The sequence below is a fragment of the Schistocerca serialis genome, chromosome 12, assembly GCF_023864345.2.
Source record: "Schistocerca serialis cubense isolate TAMUIC-IGC-003099 chromosome 12, iqSchSeri2.2, whole genome shotgun sequence".
NCBI classification, from domain to species: domain Eukaryota; kingdom Metazoa; phylum Arthropoda; class Insecta; order Orthoptera; family Acrididae; genus Schistocerca; species Schistocerca serialis.
The window spans coordinates 90,422,549-90,441,837 of record NC_064649.1 but is presented as its reverse complement, the minus strand read 5'-3'; the positions used below and the strand labels follow the sequence as shown (position 1 = coordinate 90,441,837).

At 46.2% G+C, this 19,289-nt stretch overlaps 1 protein-coding gene across 3 annotated transcripts in view; it reads left to right on the top strand.

The window, feature by feature from the left end:
- Positions 1-16,058, top strand: part of LOC126428280 (multiple epidermal growth factor-like domains protein 11) — a 111,238-nt gene extending 95,180 nt beyond the window's left edge. For all 3 annotated transcript variants that reach the window (XM_050090194.1, XM_050090193.1, XM_050090192.1), the window contains 2 exons: positions 699-806; positions 15,855-16,058. In XM_050090194.1, coding sequence (XP_049946151.1) covers positions 699-806; positions 15,855-16,009 — 263 coding nt within the window. In that variant the 3' untranslated portion in view covers positions 16,010-16,058. The remainder of the gene's footprint in view (positions 1-698; positions 807-15,854) is intronic.
- The last annotated feature ends 3,231 nt before the right edge of the window (positions 16,059-19,289 follow it).

Here is a 19,289-nt window from a genome sequence, read left to right as displayed (position 1 = left end):
AATGTCATTCAGCGCCACTCGATGGTTTTCCTTCACTATGGCTTCAACTGCTGCAATGTTCTGTGGAGTAACAACTGACCTGGACGAGGAGCATCTTCCACTGAAGTCACACCATTTGGAAACTTCCAATTCCATTCGTAGACTTGCTGCGGTGACAAACATGCATCACCGTACAGAACCTCCATTCATCGATGAATTTCAATAGGTTTTACACCTTCACTACGCAAAACCCGAATAACAGAACGCTGTTCTTCCCTGGTGCAAGTCGCAAGTGGGGCAGCCATACTGATACTGCGACGGTATGTGTGCAACTGCACTATGATGTCACCTACAGGCCAATCTGCACGCTGTTTGTAGCACAATTACCAACTTAAAAGGATAAAAGCGGGAAATTTCGATTTGTATACCAAATTTAAGGTTTTAATTTGAGCCGGCCGAAGTGGCCGCGCGGTTCTGGCGCTGCAGTCTGGAACCGCGAGACCGCTACGGTCGCAGGTTCGAATCCTGCATCGGGCATGGATGTGTGTGATGTCCTTAGGTTAGTTAGGTTTAACTAGTTCTAAGTTCTAGGGGACTAATGACCTCAGCAGTTGAGTCCCATAGTGCTCAGAGCCATTTGAACCATTTTAATTTGACTAACCCTCGTATTTATAGAGATAGTGCTTGTGTCATCTATGTTAAGTAAACTTTCCATTCAGGGATGATAGGAGGAGGGGCGGGTGCAGCGGCGCTGCTGGTCCTGATGTCGACTACGTCCATCGCGGTCTGCTGTTTCCTGCGGAGAAGACGCAGCTACGTCCCCAAAGGTGAGTCACGGTCGCTGGTTCAGTCATTCTGCCAGCGGCGGAAACCTAGACTGCACGCAGATGTTACTGTGAAATTATTCCCGGTTTTCCCTAAATAGCACTGACGCGCCAGGTAGCAATGGTTGTCAACAGATTTTTTACACGAGGAAGGAAGTGTGTGTGACACCAGCGCTGTAATCGACTATGATAAAAAATTACTTTTTTGTTCCTTATCGACCCGTGAGAACAATGTTCGTGATTCATCTCCTGTTCACTCTAAATCTGCGACTGTAGTCTGCTAGCCACTGCAAGATGAGTGGTGGAGGGCGTTTCTGTATCTACATAGCCAGCTTGTGGTGTGTGGTGGAGGGTACTTTGTACCCTGTTCCAGTCGCGAATGGTTCTCGGAAAGCATGATTGCCGTCGCACCACCGTGTGGGCTGGAATATTCCTACTTTTAGATCTACGGCCTTTTCGCGAGACCTAGGTGGAAAGGAGGCGATATATTAGCCGAATCTTCTAGGAACGTACGATCTCGGAATTTTAAAGCTGTAAACCACACCATGATGAAGCAAGCATCTCTTGCAGCGTTTGCCACTGCAGCTGGCTGAGCATCTGCGTGATGCTGTAGCACTTCTTGAATGGAACTGTAACAAAACGTGCTGCTTTTCTTTGGATCTTCCCTGTGTCCTCTAACAACACTGTCTGGTAGGTTTCCCAGACTGACAAACAATACTGAAGTTGTGTACTTTTATTACCGTCTTTTTGCAACTGCAATGAAGGTTTTACTAAGAGCAAACACGTTTCGCTTTATTATAAATCATCTTGAATGCCCACGGTAACGATATAGTTTTCTTCTCATCTCACCATTTCGTATGTTTGCGTTCGTCCACTACCAAAACAAACAATAGATGAACGCATCCCAGAATAGCAAAACAAAACACACGAAAGTGCGATGTGTGAATGTGACACACACACACACACACACACACACACACACACAGTGGTTACGGTTACTACAAGCCACACCACAAGTTGCGAAACGGGGTCAAACTTCTAGTAGTTTACTGTCGAGTTGAGATTTTCACATACAAATGTTTTATTCATATCTTACAGAAACTAGCAGTACGGCAATCAACAACCATTCAAAACACGCCGCTAGCGGCAATCAGGTAATTTATAGCAATACAACAGTTTAAAAAATTTAACGAACATTAGTAAACAAGCTACTAAAGTAAACACAGAACTTTGTTAATAAAGTACGGTGAGGTAGTGAAGCTACCAACACCGCCATTAAAAAAAAAAAAATAAATAAATAAATAAACAGGTCTCAGCAAAGACACGATTAATGGCAACTAAAGGAATTTACAAACTTTGAGGAATTTAAAATTTTTTTAAACAAAAGCGTCCTGGAATATCATTAGAACGTAACAGGTATGACGGACCCGTGTAAGGCGGCCACGAAACACCAACTCAGGGATGCTCAGGCTAGGCAGAATACTGACCAATTTAAATACGCCCGTAAACACAATTGCCACTCTCAGGCTGGTCACTGAACCGACTTTTAGTCAGCGAAAACTTGTTATAAGATGGCTTAACTCGCCGACAGAATTAGAGCTAACCTCGTGCAAGGAAACATTACACCACACAGTCCTGAATGAGCGACCACATGATCAACCAACGAGAAGCATGAATTTACTCATAACATACGACAGAATAGCGAAACAATTGAACTGCCAAAACTACACCTCCCATCGGGCAGTAACGAGAGGAGGAGGAGGAAAGATCACTGTCTTCAATTACACCGGTGCCAGAGAACAGAAAACTCGAACGCCGGAGGTCACAAGGCAGAAGAGACAATGGTTACGCAAACTTATTACTTAATAATTAAACTTTCCACGAAGTTAACTTGCAATTATGCTCGAACAGGCAGTACACGACCTCCACACATCCGACCCAGCACGCGTCGCCAGCGTACCCAACACGCCACGGTCACGTGACAACACGCTCTTGTCACCGGAGTTCACGTCTTCTCTGCAACGTTGACGGGTAGTGACCCGACACCCCCGGGATAACAAGGCCGTCCAGCAGTGTTAGTGACGTCACACTAAGCGGCCCATAGCCGACGCAGCAGTCCACGGACACCTCCGTACAGACGCGCCTGATGCTAACGATCTTTTGTCCGTCATACAGAAAGGAGCGAACTATAATTCGAACCAAAGACCAAATTATATATATTCTTGTAAATAGCATAAAGGTTCATAACGAAATACCGATTACATATACGGGCAGGAATAAGTTTAATCGATTGAGGAACTTTGCCACTATTTTATAATTGTCAGAACACTATTTAGCTTTAAAACTCGCATACAGGTGGTGACAAATGCCAACTGACAGCAGGACTTAACATTTTCAAGCTATTACACTGAAAGTAAATTATCTTAAACACTGTCATATATAGCAAAACCCTCACAACTTTCGTTTACAATAAGGTAAAAAGAGTTCGCTTTATCTCATAAAACACATGACTATTGTGAATTTACTCATATGTTCATGGTGGCACCTCTTTTCAAGAATTTTTACAAGTGTATCCCCAGTAATAAAGAATGGAGACAAAAGATAGATAGCCGGCCGATGTGGCCGTGCGGTTAAAGGCGCTTCAGTCTGGAACCGCGTGACCGCTACGGTCGCAGGTTCGAATCCTGCCTCGGGCATGGATGTGTGTGATGTCCTTAGGTTAGTTAGGTTTAATTAGTTCTAAGTTCTAGGCGACTGATGACCTCAGAAGTTAAGTCGCATAGTGCTCAGAGCCATTTGAACCAAAAGATAGATAACAAATATTCTCCTTTTAACATAGACATCACTGAACACAAGATTCTGTCTTGCACTGTGATACTAAGGGACTGCTCTTCCCTTTAAGAAAAGCCTGACAATTTGAAGTTCACTCTGCTATTGAAGATACACTTCTTGAAACAATATTAAAAATGTTATGAAAGGTAAGGAAATGAAAAACAGCCAAGTGCATTACAAGTAAGAATGTGAGCAAAAGGCTGAGGCTCTCTTTACTTACCATTTTCAATCTCTCTACAGTTTTTCCACGTAGAAATCACCAACTGCAAGTCTCATTATTGCTGTCTGTCACTAACAAAGTGCTTTTCTATTTAGAAAACCTGACAATTTGATGTTCATTCTGGTACTGAAGATAAAAACTTTTCAGAGGAGTTCTAGAACCTATTCCTGCCCGTACATGTAATCGGTATTTCGTTATGAACGTTTATGCTGTTTACAAAAATATATATAATTTGGTCTTAGGTTCGAATTATAGTTCGCTCCTTTCTGTATGACGGACAGAAGATCGTTACCAGCAGGCGCGTCTGTACGGAGGTGTCCGTGGACTGCTGCGTCGGCTATGGGCCGCTTAGTGTGACGTCACTAACATTGCTGGACGGCCTTGTTATCCCGGGGGTGTCGAGTGACCGCTCCTTCATGTTAGGTGTCTCCTTTTAAACTCCGGTGTTGAGACGAAGGATTTAAAGAAGCCTGTTAACGTCCCACCAAGGTGAAATGAACAGCAACAACTCGTGGGGCAATTCTGTATACAACCAACACGTGGGGAGCTCTTCCGTCAACTCGACCCGCTCGTTACACACAGCCGACATACATCACGTGGCGAGCACCTCTTGTCTGCGCTGGAGAGCCACACTGCCCTCCCGTGTCCACCAGACTCTCTGCGCACAACACCCCTACTTCTGCGCCACCACACGAGGCTACAATCGGTCAAAGATCTCACTTCCTCCATAGCAGTTTCCCGGAAGCAAAAACGCAGAGGGAAAAGAGAACCAAGCAGCCACTTAATAACAGACAACATATCAAACAAACATGTCAGGGGAAGAAATGGAAAACCAATGCAATTTAAACACAAGGTGTAGCGCGAGTCGATACACGTCTCAGAATGGTTCTTCACAACACACAGAATCGTGAATATGTTTAGTGCAGTCGAAGTACCGTGCGCTTAAGTCTTACATGTGGAAGAACAGGAGGGATGACGTAAATAAGAAAAAAAACCGTGAGTAACGATAAGAATTAACGCTGTTTATAGCAATAAGTAAAGCATGCAAACTGCTCATGGTCTCAGCAAACAAAATTGTAAGAAACAAAAGACCATATTGTTACAGCGACCACTGAAGATGCTTCAGAATAAAGCGAAACGCGTGTGGTCTTAATGAGATTTTCATTACAGTTGCAAAAGACTGTAATCAATCTATAGAACTTGCACAGGGCGTTGCACATTGCTGGCGGGTGTAGATTGGATTTAGTTGATAAAGTTTTACATGCGAACCCATTTCCGGAAATGAACAAGTCGAAAGTTATAAGCGAAAATCGTTTTGATACCTCTTACAGTGGAATACATGTACTGGAATTGTTGTTGCTAGGACTGTAGGGTAGACGACTTGCAGAGGTGGTAGCATGGACCAAACCAACAAAAAACTCTGGTCAACGCGGAATCTAAAATGGATAGCTGAGGAGCCACGATCACCGGTTGATCCCCACTAGTGTGAAACACCTCTCCTGTACTGAACGAGTCCTCGTAGCTACTCACGTATTCATTTTAGAGCCCATGTTTACCGTTTTAAGTTTTTTTCTTTGGTCCATACTACCATCTTTGAAAGTTTCCTACCCTACTGTCTTAACAACTGTAGTAGTTGCACATGTAATCTATTGTCAGAGGTTATTGTTGTTGTGGTTTCCAGTCCAGAGACTGGTTTGATGCAGCTCCCCGTGCTACTCTATCCTGTGCAAGCTTCTTCATCTCCCAGTACCTACCGCAACCTATATCCTTCTGAATATGCTTAGTGTATTCATCTCTTGGTCTCCCTCTACGATTTTTACCCTCCACGCTGCCCTCAAATACTAAATTGGTGATCTCGTGATGCCTCAGAACATGTCCTGCCAACGGATCCCTTCTTCTAGTCAAGTTGTGCCACAAACTCCTCTTCTCTCCAGTTCTATTCAATACCTCCTCATTAGTTATGTGATCTACCTATCTAATCTTCAGCATTATTCTGTAGCACCACATTTCTAAAGCTGCTATTCTCTTCTTGTCTAAACTATTTATAATCCACGTTTCACTTCCACACATGGCTACACTCCATACAAATACTTTCAGAAACGGCTTCCCGACACTTAAATCTATACTCGATGTTAACAAATTTCTCTTCTTCAGCAACGCTTTCCTTGCCATTGCCAGTCTACATTTTATATCCTCTCTGCTTTGACCATCATCAGTTATTTTGCTCCCCAAATAGCAAAACTCCTTTACTACTTTAAGTGTCTCATTTCCTAATCTAATTCTCTCAGCATCACCCAACTTAATTAGACTAAATTCCATTATCCTCGTTTTGCTTTTGATGATGTTCATCTTATATCCTCCTTTCAAGACACTGTCCATTCCGTTCAGCTGCACTTTCAGGTCCTTTGCTGTCTCTGAAAGAATTACAATGTCATCGGCGAACCTCAAAGTTTTTATTTCTTCTCCATGGATTTTAATTCCTACTCCGAATTTTTCTTTCGTTTCCTTTACTGCTTGCTCAATACACAGATTGAATAACATCGGGGATAGGCTACAACCCTGTATCACTCCCTTCCCAACCACTGCTTCCTTTTCATGCCCCTCGACTCTTGTAACTGCCATCTGGTTTCTGTACAATTTGTAAACAGCCTTTCGCTCCCTGTATTTTATCCCTGCCACCTTCAGAATTTGAAAGAGAGTATTCCAGTCAACACTGTCAAAAGCTTTCTAAGTCTACAAATGCTAGAAACGTAGGTTTGCCTTTCCTTAATCTATTTTCTAAGATAGGTCGTAGGGTGGCTCACGTGTTCCAACATTTCTACGGAATACAAACTGATCTTCCCCGAGGTCGGGTTGTACTAGTTTTTCCATTCGTCTCTAAAGAATTCGTGTTAGGATTTTGCAGCCGTGGCTTATTAAACTGATAGTTCGGTAATTTTCACATGTCAGCACCTGCTTTCTTTGGGACTGGAGTTATTATATTCTTCTTGAAGTCTGAGGGTATTTCGCCTGTCTCATACATCTTGCTCACTAGATGGTAGAGTTTTGCTAAGCCTGGCTCTCCCAAGGCTGTCAGTAGTTCTAATGGAATGTTGTCTACTCCCGGGGCCTTGTTTCGACTCAGGTCTTTCAGTGCTCTGTCAAACTCGTCACGCAGTATTATATCTCCTATTCCATCTTCATCTACATTCTCTTCAATTTCTATAATATTGTCCTCAAGAACATCGCCCTTGTATAGACCCTTGTATAGACTCCTTCCACTTTTCTGCTTTCCCTTCTTTGCTTAGAACTGGGTTTCCACTGAGCTCTTGATATTCATACAAGCGGTTCTCTTTTCTCCAAAGGTTTCTTTAACTTTACTGTACGCATTATCTATCTTACCCCTAGTGATATGCGCCTCTACATCCTTACATCCGTCCTCTACCCATCCCTTCTTAGCCGTTTTGCACTTCCTGTCGATCTCATTTTTAAGACGTTTGTATTCCTTTTTACCTGCTTCATTTACTGCATTTTTGTATTTTCTCCTTTCATCAATTAAATTCAATATCTCTTCTGTTACCCAAGGATTTCTATTGGCCCTCGTCTTTTTACCTACCTGATCCTCTGCTACCTTCACTATTTTATCTCTCAAAGCTACCAATTCTTCTAATGTTTGTCTTTCCCCCAGTCTTGTTAATCCCTAATGCTGTCCCTGAAGCTCTCTACAACCTCTGGTTGTTTCAGTTTATCCAGGTTTTCGCTAATAACTTTAGATTCGTTCATCTCCAGTACAGGAACCCTCTGTGTCTGCAACTACGAGAAACAACGAAGACAACACGAATGCAGAGGCATCGATCGACCTAGGTTGTCTGAGCTACCCCGTTCGTGGATGGGCTGCAGTTGCCGGGGATTCCTCGAATGAGTGTCGATTATGTAAATACCCTTCCTACGACTAGGTTTATGCGGTCTTTCCGTTTTAAATCGCTTCGCACGCATAACTTAGAGACATGTAACGTATGTGAATGCTTCCCGTGCTTGTCCTTTAATCGAGTAATTGTATAATGACACGTCTTTCCTTCTGTTTATTCGCTGTACGTCACATCAGTTCATGTTTATCGACATCTGGGAGTCTCTGCTGGTTTTCTTGCATCGCGACTTGTTTGTGCATTTTCTGGCGTTATCTTATTCTCTATCTCCTAAGGCAGTGTTCCGACTAATTCACTAACCATCCTCTCCCAGCGAAGACCATCAAGGACAGAAACTTGAAAGCTGCAGCGAGTCTTGATCTTGTACTGTCGTTAGATTTTTTTTAATCGTGTGGGTGTGGCTAGGGACCCCGCGTGGCACACCGTTCGCCGGGTGCTGGTCTTTCAATTTGACGCCACTTCGGCGACCTGCAGGCGATGATGATGATGATGATGACGATGCTGATGATGATGATGACAGCACGAACCCAGCCGGGAATCGAACCCGGGCCTAGAGGATTGACAATCTGTCACGCTGACCATTCAGCTACCGAGGGCGGACACTGTCGTTAGAGAATGGATAGTTTTGAAAATACACCCGTAACGGAATGAAAAGCTTTTTGAAAATGTGTCGCTGTTTAGGTCGTTTTTGAAGCTAGACAAAATTGGTATTTGGTTCATCGGGCAGAAATGAAGAAACACGTGTTTCAGCATTTTAGGAAATTCTCCCCAGTGGGGTTAATCATCCGATCTTAATGTCACGGAAAATGTTTGCAACTATTTCGAACAGAAGGTGTAACGTGGCAATCGACGCCACATCAGTTTGATAGTTGTAGGACATCTAATCGTAAATGAGACGCTTCAGCTGGATACGGCTGCAGTTGATGTTAATACGGTATCAGCGCGATCTCTCCTGGAGATGGTCGCTTTTTAATATGGTGCACTTATAAAAAGTCTGCTGTGTTTTTGAGACCACACTACACTCACCCACGTCGTTAAACGAATAGCCGACATAGACGTATTACCTACTTCTGACATACGAAACCTGTGTTGGAACTGGATTTGAATCCGCATTTACCGTTTATCGTGAGCGGTCATCTTCACCACTTTTGCTGTACGTTCACGCTTTCCGACCTCACCCAGACCTTCAATGTGTCACAGTCCATGTCCTTATATAGTACTCTTCGGTACCAAGGGCGACCATACCTTTAATATTCGGGAAGACAAATGGTGACTTGTTAGTATACATAAAAAGGTTCCAGTTACTATCCTACTAAAAAACCTGCGTAATATCGTCTTTTAAATAACTTCCTTTGAAGAAAAATACCTGACTAAACTATATATATACACTCCTGGAAATGGAAAAAAGAACACATTGACACCGGTGTGTCAGACCCACCATACTTGCTCCAGACACTGCGAGAGGGCTGTACAAGCAATGATCACACGCACGGCACAGCGGACACACCAGGAACCGCGGTGTTGGCCGTCGAATGGCGCTAGCTGCGCAGCATTTGTGCACCGCCGCCGTCAGTGTCAGCCAGTTTGCCGTGGCATACGGAGCTCCATCGCAGTCTTTAACACTGGTAGCATGCCGCGACAGCGTGGACGTGAACCGTATGTGCAGTTGACGGACTTTGAGCGAGGGCGTATAGTGGGCATGCGGGAGGCCGGGTGGACGTACCGCCGAATTGCTCAACACGTGGGGCGTGAGGTCTCCACAGTACATCGATGTTGTCGCCAGTGGTCGGCGGAAGGTGCACGTGCCCGTCGACCTGGGACCGGACCGCAGCGACGCACGGATGCACGCCAAGACCGTAGGATCCTACGCAGTGCCGTAGGGGACCGCACCGCCACTTCCCAGCAAATTAGGGACACTGTTGCTCCTGGGGTATCGGCGAGGATCATTCGCAACCGTCTCCATGAAGCTGGGCTACGGTCCCGCACACCGTTAGGCCGTCTTCCGCTCACGCCCCAACATCGTGCAGCCCGCCTCCAGTGGTGTCGCGACAGGCGTGAATGCAGGGACGAATGGAGACGTGTCGTCTTCAGCGATGAGAGTCGCTTCTGCCTTGGTGCCAATGATGGTCGTATGCGTGTTTGGCGCCGTGCAGGTGAGCGCCACAATCAGGACTGCATACGACCGAGGCACACAGGGCCAACACCCGGCATCATGGTGTGGGGAGCGATCTCCTACACTGGCCGTACACCACTGGTGATCGTCGAGGGGACACTGAATAGTGCACGGTACATCCAAACCGTCATCGAACCCATCGTTCTACCATTCCTAGACCGGTAAGGGAACTTGCTGTTCCAACAGGACAATGCACGTCCGCATGTATCCCGTGCCACCCAACGTGCTCTAGAAGGTGTAAGTCAACTACCCTGGCCAGCAAGATCTCCGGATCTGTCCCTCATTGAGCATGTTTGGGACTGGATGAAGCGTCGTCTCACGCGGTCTGCACGTCCAGCACGAACGCTGGTCCAACTGAGGCGCCAGGTGGAAATGGCGTGGCAAACCGTTCCACAGGACTACATCCAGCATCTCTACGATCGTCTCCATGGGAGAATAGCAGCCTGCATTGCTGCGAGAGGTGGATATACACTGTACTAGTGCCGACATTGTGCATGCTCTGTTGCCTGTGTCTATGCGCCTGTGGTTCTGTCAGTGTGATCATGTGATGTATCTGACCCCAGGAATGTGTCAATAAAGTTTCCCCTTCCTGGGACAATGAATTCACGGTGTTCTTATTTCAATTTCCAGGAGTGTATGTTCCTCTCCCTGTAAGTTGGGGGTAGGGGGGGGTTGAAGTGGCGCGTGGCCATGGCCATGGAAACCCCTCCCCCCCCCCTCCCCCCCTCCTCCTTGTCCTCGACTATGGACGCCCTTGTTATGTACGTCTCTCTTTAAGCTCATATTGGCCGTCTGGGCTTACGATACTTGCATCAGCAGCTGTATGAAATATGATTCGAAATTATTCGTTGAATGCGAATTTCATGAGATACATGTATAAGAATATTATATAGGGTGAGTGGGTGAGGCAGTCACTGAGCTGCCCCTGCCGATGTCGTTTTATCAGACCCACAACGCTATATCTGGCCTTCAAAAGGCAAACGGTGGATTTCATACGCTCGCGCTCGCTACACGCAAAGAACGGCAAAGTTTTATAAGAAATGTAATGTAGATAAATTTTATATTGCGATATGCTTTTGCTGGAGGCCAAGGTTTTCAAGTTATTCGGACGAAACGCACAAAAATGACTTTCAAACGCACCTGCACCCCACCAATTAGGATTTGTAGTACGTTGTTCCTAGCACTCCCTCTTACCTTCGTACGAGGCGTGTTTTTTAAGTAAGTACCGTTTTGAAATTAAAAAAAGACATGCTAAGATATCTCAATAATGTTATTTTTACTTGAAATCCTGTACCTTAATCTACTTTTCTACATAATTTCCGTCAATATTGAGGCACTTGTCATAACGTTGTACTAGTTTTTCAAAATACCCTCCTCATAGAAGTCTGCCGCCTGACTTGTTAACCACTGCATCACCACTGTTTTGTCTTCGTCATCGCCTTGAAGACTCTGACCGCCCAGGTGTTTCTTCAAGTGCAGGAACAGGTGGTAGTCACTGGGAGCAAGTACGGGGCTGTGCGGAGGATGATCTAGAGTTTCCCATCGAAAAGATGTGATGAGATCTTTGGTCTGATTCGGCACATGAGGACGGGCATTGTCTTGCAGCAAAACGAGGGGCCTTGCTCAACTTGCCACGTCTTTTGTTCTGAATTGAACGGTGTAGATTGTGCAATGTCTTACAGTAAGCTGCTGTGTTGATTGTCTCATTACGAGGCAGAAATTCCACAAGCAATACTTCTTTTCTGTCCCAAAAAACTGTGCCGTGGTTAACAAGTCAGGTGTCACATTTCTATGAGGAGGGTATTCAGAAACTGGTACAACGTTATGACAAGTGCCTCAATACTGACGGAAATTATGTAGAAAAGTAGATTAAGGTACTAGCTTTCGTGTAGAAATAAAATCATTGAGATATCTTAGCACGTCTTTTTTTAATTTCAAAACGGTACTTACTTAAAAAACACGACTCGTACAATAACTTATGACTACGCGAGCTATTCCCAATATTCGACCTGTTTTCGTTTCTATTTGATGGGATATTACGACACCAGCATAGTCGGCTGTTGCGTTATTAAATTAAAAGTCTCCGTAAGGGTAAACAACTTTTCAAACGTTACGCTAAAACTAATTACCTTGACAATTCGATCAAACTCAGCCCTTACAAGCAGAGTAGTGGTGCAGTCAGAAGGCACAATGATGTAATTGTTTTTTTTTTTTCTGTTGTTAAAATCAAAAAATATTAATAGATAAAATGTACGCAAACGTAAATTTTACAGTTTGTAAGATCTCGACTAAGCCGGTACGTAATAGGGCCAGTCAATGAAGACGAAAAAAAGTTCAAATGTGGTAAGTAATTGGCACCATCGTAAACTTTCGTGCAATGGTAGGACACAGGGCCACGAACATCACACCAGAAATCCTGAGCAGTGGGGGCAGAGTGTCTGAAGGTCACTTTTGTACGTTTTTATTGAATAACTCGAAAACTACGACCTCTAGCGTAAAAGTATCTCAGTGCAATATCTAACTAAATCAAATTTCTTACAAAGAGGTCCTGTGTATTTCTTTGTGTAGGACGAACAATTTGCACGTAGCGAGCGAGAGAATACGGAATACTCTCATGTGCTATTTGAAGGACAGATATACTAGGGCTGGAACTTTAAAATAATGGAAACTATTTATTCACAACCGATACAAAAGAGTTACATGTTTGCACCTGTTACTGTCCTTCGTTGTGTAGAAGCCGTTGCCAGCGATGTGGAAGGCGTAGTATACCATTAGCAGAGCCTGTTGTGTTGATGATGCGAATGGAGTGGTCTGCTGTCTGTCGAATCTCTGGAACAGATCTGAAGCTAATGCCACAAAGTGCTTCCTTCACCTTCGGAATCAAATCAAAGTCACAAGGACTTAAGTCCGGGGCGTATGTGTGGATGGTACAGTACTTCCTAGTCCCATCGATCTAACAGAGCAACCACAGATTGGGCTGTATGCGCCCGCGCATTGTCGTTCAAAATGATGGATGGGTTGCGCAGAAAGTGTTGCCGCTTCTTTCGAATAGCTGGGCGCAAGTGATGCTCCAAAAACGAACAGTAATACTGTGCATTGACGGTCTGCCGTGGAGGAACGTAATGCGTTAGGATCATCACACTCATACACGAGTATCACCATAACCTTCACCATACTGGGGCTCTGACGCACTTTCGACTTTCGCGACGATCCATAACGACGCCATTGTTTGGATTGGAATTTCAGTTTTGGCTCGTACGATGTGGGCCATGTCTCGTATTACGATACGGCTAAGAAAGCCTCTCCTTCGCGCTCATAGCGCTCCAAGTGCGTCTGAGCAGCATCGTAACGCATCCATTTCTGTATTTCCGTCAAGTCATGCGGAACCCATCGCGATGAAATCGTTCGCATGCCCAGACGTTTCTTCAGGATGCGAAGCACAGCCGTATGCCCTAACCCGGGCTGGGTTGGGTTGTTTGGGGGACGAGACCAAATGAGCTCATCGGTCTCATCGGATTAGGAAGGACGGTGAAAGAAGTCGGCCGTGCCATTTCAAGGGAACCATCCCGACATTTGCCTGGAGCGATTTAGGGAAATCACGTAAAATCTAAATCAGGATGGCCAGTCACAGAATTGAACCGTCGTCCTCCCGAATGCGAGTCCAGTGTGATAACCACGGCGCCACTTCGTTCGGTGCGCTAATCCTATTTCGTGGGCGAGCTCACGAACCGTATGGCGTCGATCGCTGTCCACTAACGCGGCAACAGCATGCACTTCTTCAGAGACGCTAGGACGACCTGCCCGATGCGCGTCTGCCACAGTTTGCCGACCTTCGTTGAAGGCTTTTACCCAACGTGCCACTGCTCTGTGTCAAGATAAGGCGTAAGAAAGGCCCTCCTTCGCGCTCATAGCGCTCCAAGTGCGTTTGAGCAGCGTCGTAACGCATCCATTTCTGCATTTCCATCATGTCGAACTCCGATGTTCGTGTTTCGAAAACATATTGACTCCGCTGCGCTAGAGGCTAGGTCACAACTGACTGTGTTTCCCTCGATTGTGCGCACGCCGGTGACGTGGGACGGGCGAGTCCATTTGCTCGGACGTAAGGTAGGTATGTCAACAACGTGTGCTGTCAGCGACTGCATAGTGTCTCCACAGCAGTATTGCCACTATTTAAGTTCCAACCGACGTAATATTTAGGGTTGCTTAAAACGACGTCGGTAGGGGCTCTGAATCGTCCTGTATAAAGACGTGGACTGTCACATACGAAGGCAAGGAAGCGTGCACGGGGAGGCGCACTGGTTAAGGGGACCACTCGCTGTAAGTGTCGAAAATCGGGTTCGAGTCCCGATCCGGAACGTCACAAATTTTCACGTCACAATTGTGCGATACGACCGTACCCACTGCAGCTGATGTCATGAAATTCTCATTCGACGAATAGTATGGAACAGTTGCTGATCGTCAAATAATACACTACTGCCCATTAAAATTGATACATCAAGAAGAAATGCAAGTGATAAACGGGTATTCATTGGACAAATATATTATATTAGAACTGACATATGATTACATTTTCACGCAATTTGGGTGCATAGATCCTGAGAAATCAGTACCCAGAACAACAATCTCTGGCCGTGATAACGGCCTTAAAACGCCTGGGTATTAAGTCAGAGCTTGGATGGCGTGTACAGGTACAGCTGCCCATGCAGCTTCAACACGATACCACAGTTTATTAACAGTAGTGACTGGCGTATTGTGACGACCCAGTTGCTCGCACACCATTGACCACACGTTTTCAATTGGTGAGATATCTGGAGAATGTGCTGGCCAGGGCAGCAGTCGAACATTTTCTGTATCCAGAAAGGCCCGTACAGGACCTGCAAAATGCGGTCGTGCATTATCCTGCTGAAATGTAGGGTTTCGCAGGGATCGAATAGAGGGTAGAGCCACGGGCCGTAACACGTCTGAAATGTAACTTCCACTGTTCAAAGTACAGTCAATGCGAACGAGAGGTGACCGAGACGTGTAACCAATGGCACCCCAGACCATGACGGCAGATGATACGCCAGTATGGCGATGACGAATACACGCTTCCAATGTGCATTTACCGCGTTGTCGCCAAACACGGATGCGACCATCATGATGCTGCAAACACAACCTGGATTCATCCGAAAAAATGACGTTTTGCCATTCGTGCACCCAGGTTCGTCGTCGATTACGTCATCGCAGGCGCTCCTGTCTGTGATGCAGCGTCAAGGGTAACCGCAGCTATGGTCTCCGAGCTGATAGTCCATGCTGCTGCAAACGTCGTCGAACTGTTCATGCAGATGGTTGTTGTGTTGCAAACGTCCCCATTTGTTGTGTCAGGGATTGAGACGTGGCTGCACGATCCGTTAGAGCCATGCGGGTAAGATGCCTGTCATCTCGATTGCTAGTGATACGAGGTCATTGAGATCCAGCACGGCGTTCCGTATTCCCCTCCTGAACCCACAGATTCCATGTTCTGCTAATAGTCATTGGATCTCGACCAACGCGAGCAGCAATGTCGCGATACGATAACCGCAATCGCCATAGACTACAATGCGACCTTTATCAACGTCGGAAACGTGATGGTACGCATTTCTCCTCCTTACACGAGGCATCACAACAACGTTTCACCAGGCAACGCCGGTCAACTACCGTTTGTGTATGAAAAATCGGTTGGAAACTTTCCTCATGTCAGCACGTTGTAGGGCCAACCTTGTGTGAATGCTCTGAAAAGCTAATCAATCGCATATCACGCCATCCTCTTCCTGTCGGTTAAATTTCGAGTCTGTAGCACGTCATCTTCGTGGTGTAGCAATTTTAATGGCCAATAGTGTATGTTTCACTATGGCATTTGGTCTGCCAACAACACTGATGACCTGGTCGTGTCTGTGTTCCAGGGGACGGTGTTTTTGTGAATCCGTCCTTCGGTATTTTCGACCCGGCATCAGAGGTCGACGACCTACTGGACGAGATGAGGAAGGCAGAAATCGAGGAACAGACCAGACACCGGATGCTGAGCCAATCACCCGACGGGCGGCTTGAGTTTTTGTAGAAATCGCCGGTTTTGTAATTAAATGTCAATAAAATGAAATATAAATGTTGCCAGTGGATCTTGTTTACTAACGATAACTGGTTTCGGTAAACAGAACTACCATCATATGATCTGTAAATAGTGTACATAAAGTGTAAAGCAAATTACGTTATAAGAATAGCGTCAAATGCCATAACTGTCATGCACACACCCCGATAAAGGGTGATGATACTGGTATTTACAATATGTTTCGCCAAGCGCATCCGTCCCATATTACGAGTCACGGAGCACATCACGCATACAAGAGCGCCGCTGAACTGACGCTCGACTAGAGGTCGGTATGGTATTTGTATTACTGTCAATTGCAAGTGTACTTATGTAATTGTAATAAAAATGTTCGAAAGTGTTAAACTGTATAAAATTTTATCATGTAAAAGGTATTTTTTTTCTAGAGCAGCAAGACCACACGGAAGCATGGAGTAGTATAGTAAGTTGAAAAAGACAATATTAGGTTAAGAATGCAACCTAAGTGAGTTGCAAATACAATTAAGTAGTCTCAATAAAAAAGGGGTAACTGCTGCATAAAAAAAATTATAATTGTATTTCTGCCGGCCGCGGTGACCGAGCGGTTCTAGGCGCGTCAGTCTGGAAACGCGCGACCGCTACGGTCGCAGGTTCGAATCCTGCCTCGGGCATTGATCTTTCTGATGTGCTTAGGTTAGTTAGGTTTAAGCGTTCTAGGGGACTGATGACCTCAGAAGTTAAGTCCTATAGTGTTCAGAACCATTTTGTTCAAATGTTCAAATGTGTGTGAAATCTAATGGGACTGCTAAGGTCATCAGTCACTACGCTTACTCACTACTTAACCTAAATTATCCTAAGGACCAACACACACACCCATGCCCGAAGGGAGGACTCGAACCTCCGCCAGGACCAGACTCACAGTCCATGACTGCAGCGCCTTAGAGCCATTTTGAACCAGTTGTGCTTCTGTTGTGGTTTCCATTTAAAGTTTATGGTGTAGTGGGTGTGGCTAGATTTTAGTATTGTAAAATCGGTTTCTCTTATACACGGATGATACTATTAGGTGATCAGCTGGAGCTGTTCTAAACTATATACTATGAAGTTCTAGCAAATGTGTCCTGCGTATAATGACTGACAAGTGTTGCATTTGTGCTCATATACTATATGCCCGATGTGTTCAATTTAACTATTGGTGTTTACATTTCACAGATTTAAATGAAATGAGCGTGTGACAGCGTTGGGCGGGAGGCCCCATTCGGGGCAGTTCGGCCACCAAGTGCAAGTCTTTATTTCAGTTGACGACACATTGGGCGGCTTGCGCGCCGGCGATGGCGATGAAATGGTGATGAGGACAACACAACACCCAGTCCCTAGTCGGGAATCGAACCCGGTCCCGCTTGCATTGAAGGCAAGCACGTTACCACCCAGCTAAGCAGGCTGACATTTGAATGAAGGAAACCCAGTGATGGTGGCATAGAGGTGCTTGCTGAAACATGTTGGGTCACACGAGAAAACAGAATTTTGCGTGGTAGCGGAACTTTCATCCAATAACAGTGGTAGTAATGGTTTGGGCCCAGAGTGATTTATTCGTCATCGGAACACAATATATATATATATACTCCTGGAAATGGAAAAAAGAACACATTGACACCGGTGTGTCAGACCCACCATACTTGCTCCGGACACTGCGAGAGGACTGTACAAGCAATGATCACACGCACGGCACAGCGGACACACCAGGAACCGCGGTGTTGGCCGTCGAATGGCGCTAGCTTCGCAGCATTTGTGCACCGCCGCCGTCAGTGTCAGCCAGTTTGCCGTGGCATACGGAGCTCCATCGCAGTCTTTAACACTGGTAGCATGCCGCGACAGCGTGGACGTGAACCTTATGTGCAGTTGACGGACTTTGAGCGAGGGCGTATAGTGGGCATGCGGGAGGCCGGGTGGACATACCGCCGAATTGCTCAACACGTGGGGCGTGAGGTCTCCACAGTACATCGATGTTGTCGCCAGTGGTCGGCGGAACGTGCACGTGCCCGTCGACCTGGGACCGGACCGCAGCGACGCACGGATGCACGCCAAGACCGTAGGATCCTTCGCAGTGCCGTAGGGGACCGCACCGCCACTTCCCAGCAAATTAGGGACACTGTTGCTCCTGGGGTATCGGCGAGGACCATTCGCAACCGTCTCCATGAAGCTGGGCTACGGTCCCGCACACCGTTAGGCCGTCTTCCGCTCACGCCCCAACATCGTGCAGCCCGCCTCCAGTGGTGTCGCGACAGGCGTGAATGGAGGGACGAATGGAGACGTGTCGTCTTCAGCGATGAGAGTCGCTTCTGCCTTGGTGCCAATGATGGTCGTATGCGTGTTTGGCGCCGTGCAGGTGAGCGCCACAATCAGGACTGCATACGACCGAGGCACACAGGGCCAACACCCGGCATCATGGTGTGGGGAGCGATCTCCTACACTGGCCGTACACCACTGGTGATCGTCGAGGGGACACTGAATAGTGCACGGTACATCCAAACCGTCATCGAACCCATCGTTCTACCATTCCTAGACCGGCAAGGGAACTTGCTGTTCCAACAGGACAATGCACGTCCGCATGTATCCCGTGCCACCCAACGTGCTCTAGATGGTGTAAGTCAACTACCCTGGCCAGCAAGATCTCCGGATCTGTCCCCCATTGAGCATGTTTGGGACTGGATGAAGCGTCGTCTCACGCGGTCTGCACGTCCAGCACGAACGCTGGTCCAACTGAGGCGCCAGGAGGAAATGGCATGGCAAGCCGTTCCACAGGACTACATCCAGCATCTCTACGATCGTCTCCATGGGAGAATAGCAGCCTGCATTGCTGCGAAAGGTGGATATACACTGTACTAGTGCCGACATTGTGCATGCTCTGTTGCCTGTGTCTATGTGCCTGTGGTTCTGTCAGTGTGATCATGTGATGTATCTGACCCCAGGAATGTGTCAATAAAGTTTCCCCTTCCTGGGACAATGAATTCACGGTGTTCTTATTTCAATTTCCAGGAGTGTGTATATATATATATATATATATATATATATATATATATATATATGGCTCTGAGCACTATGGGTTCAAATGGTTCAAATGGCTCTGAGCACTATGGGACTCAACTGCTGAGGTCATTAGTCCCCTAGAACTTAGAACTACTTAAACCTAACTAACCTAAGGACATCACAAACATCCATGCCCGAGGCAGGATTCGAACCAGCGACCGTAGCGGTCTTGCGGTTCCAGACTGCAGCGCCT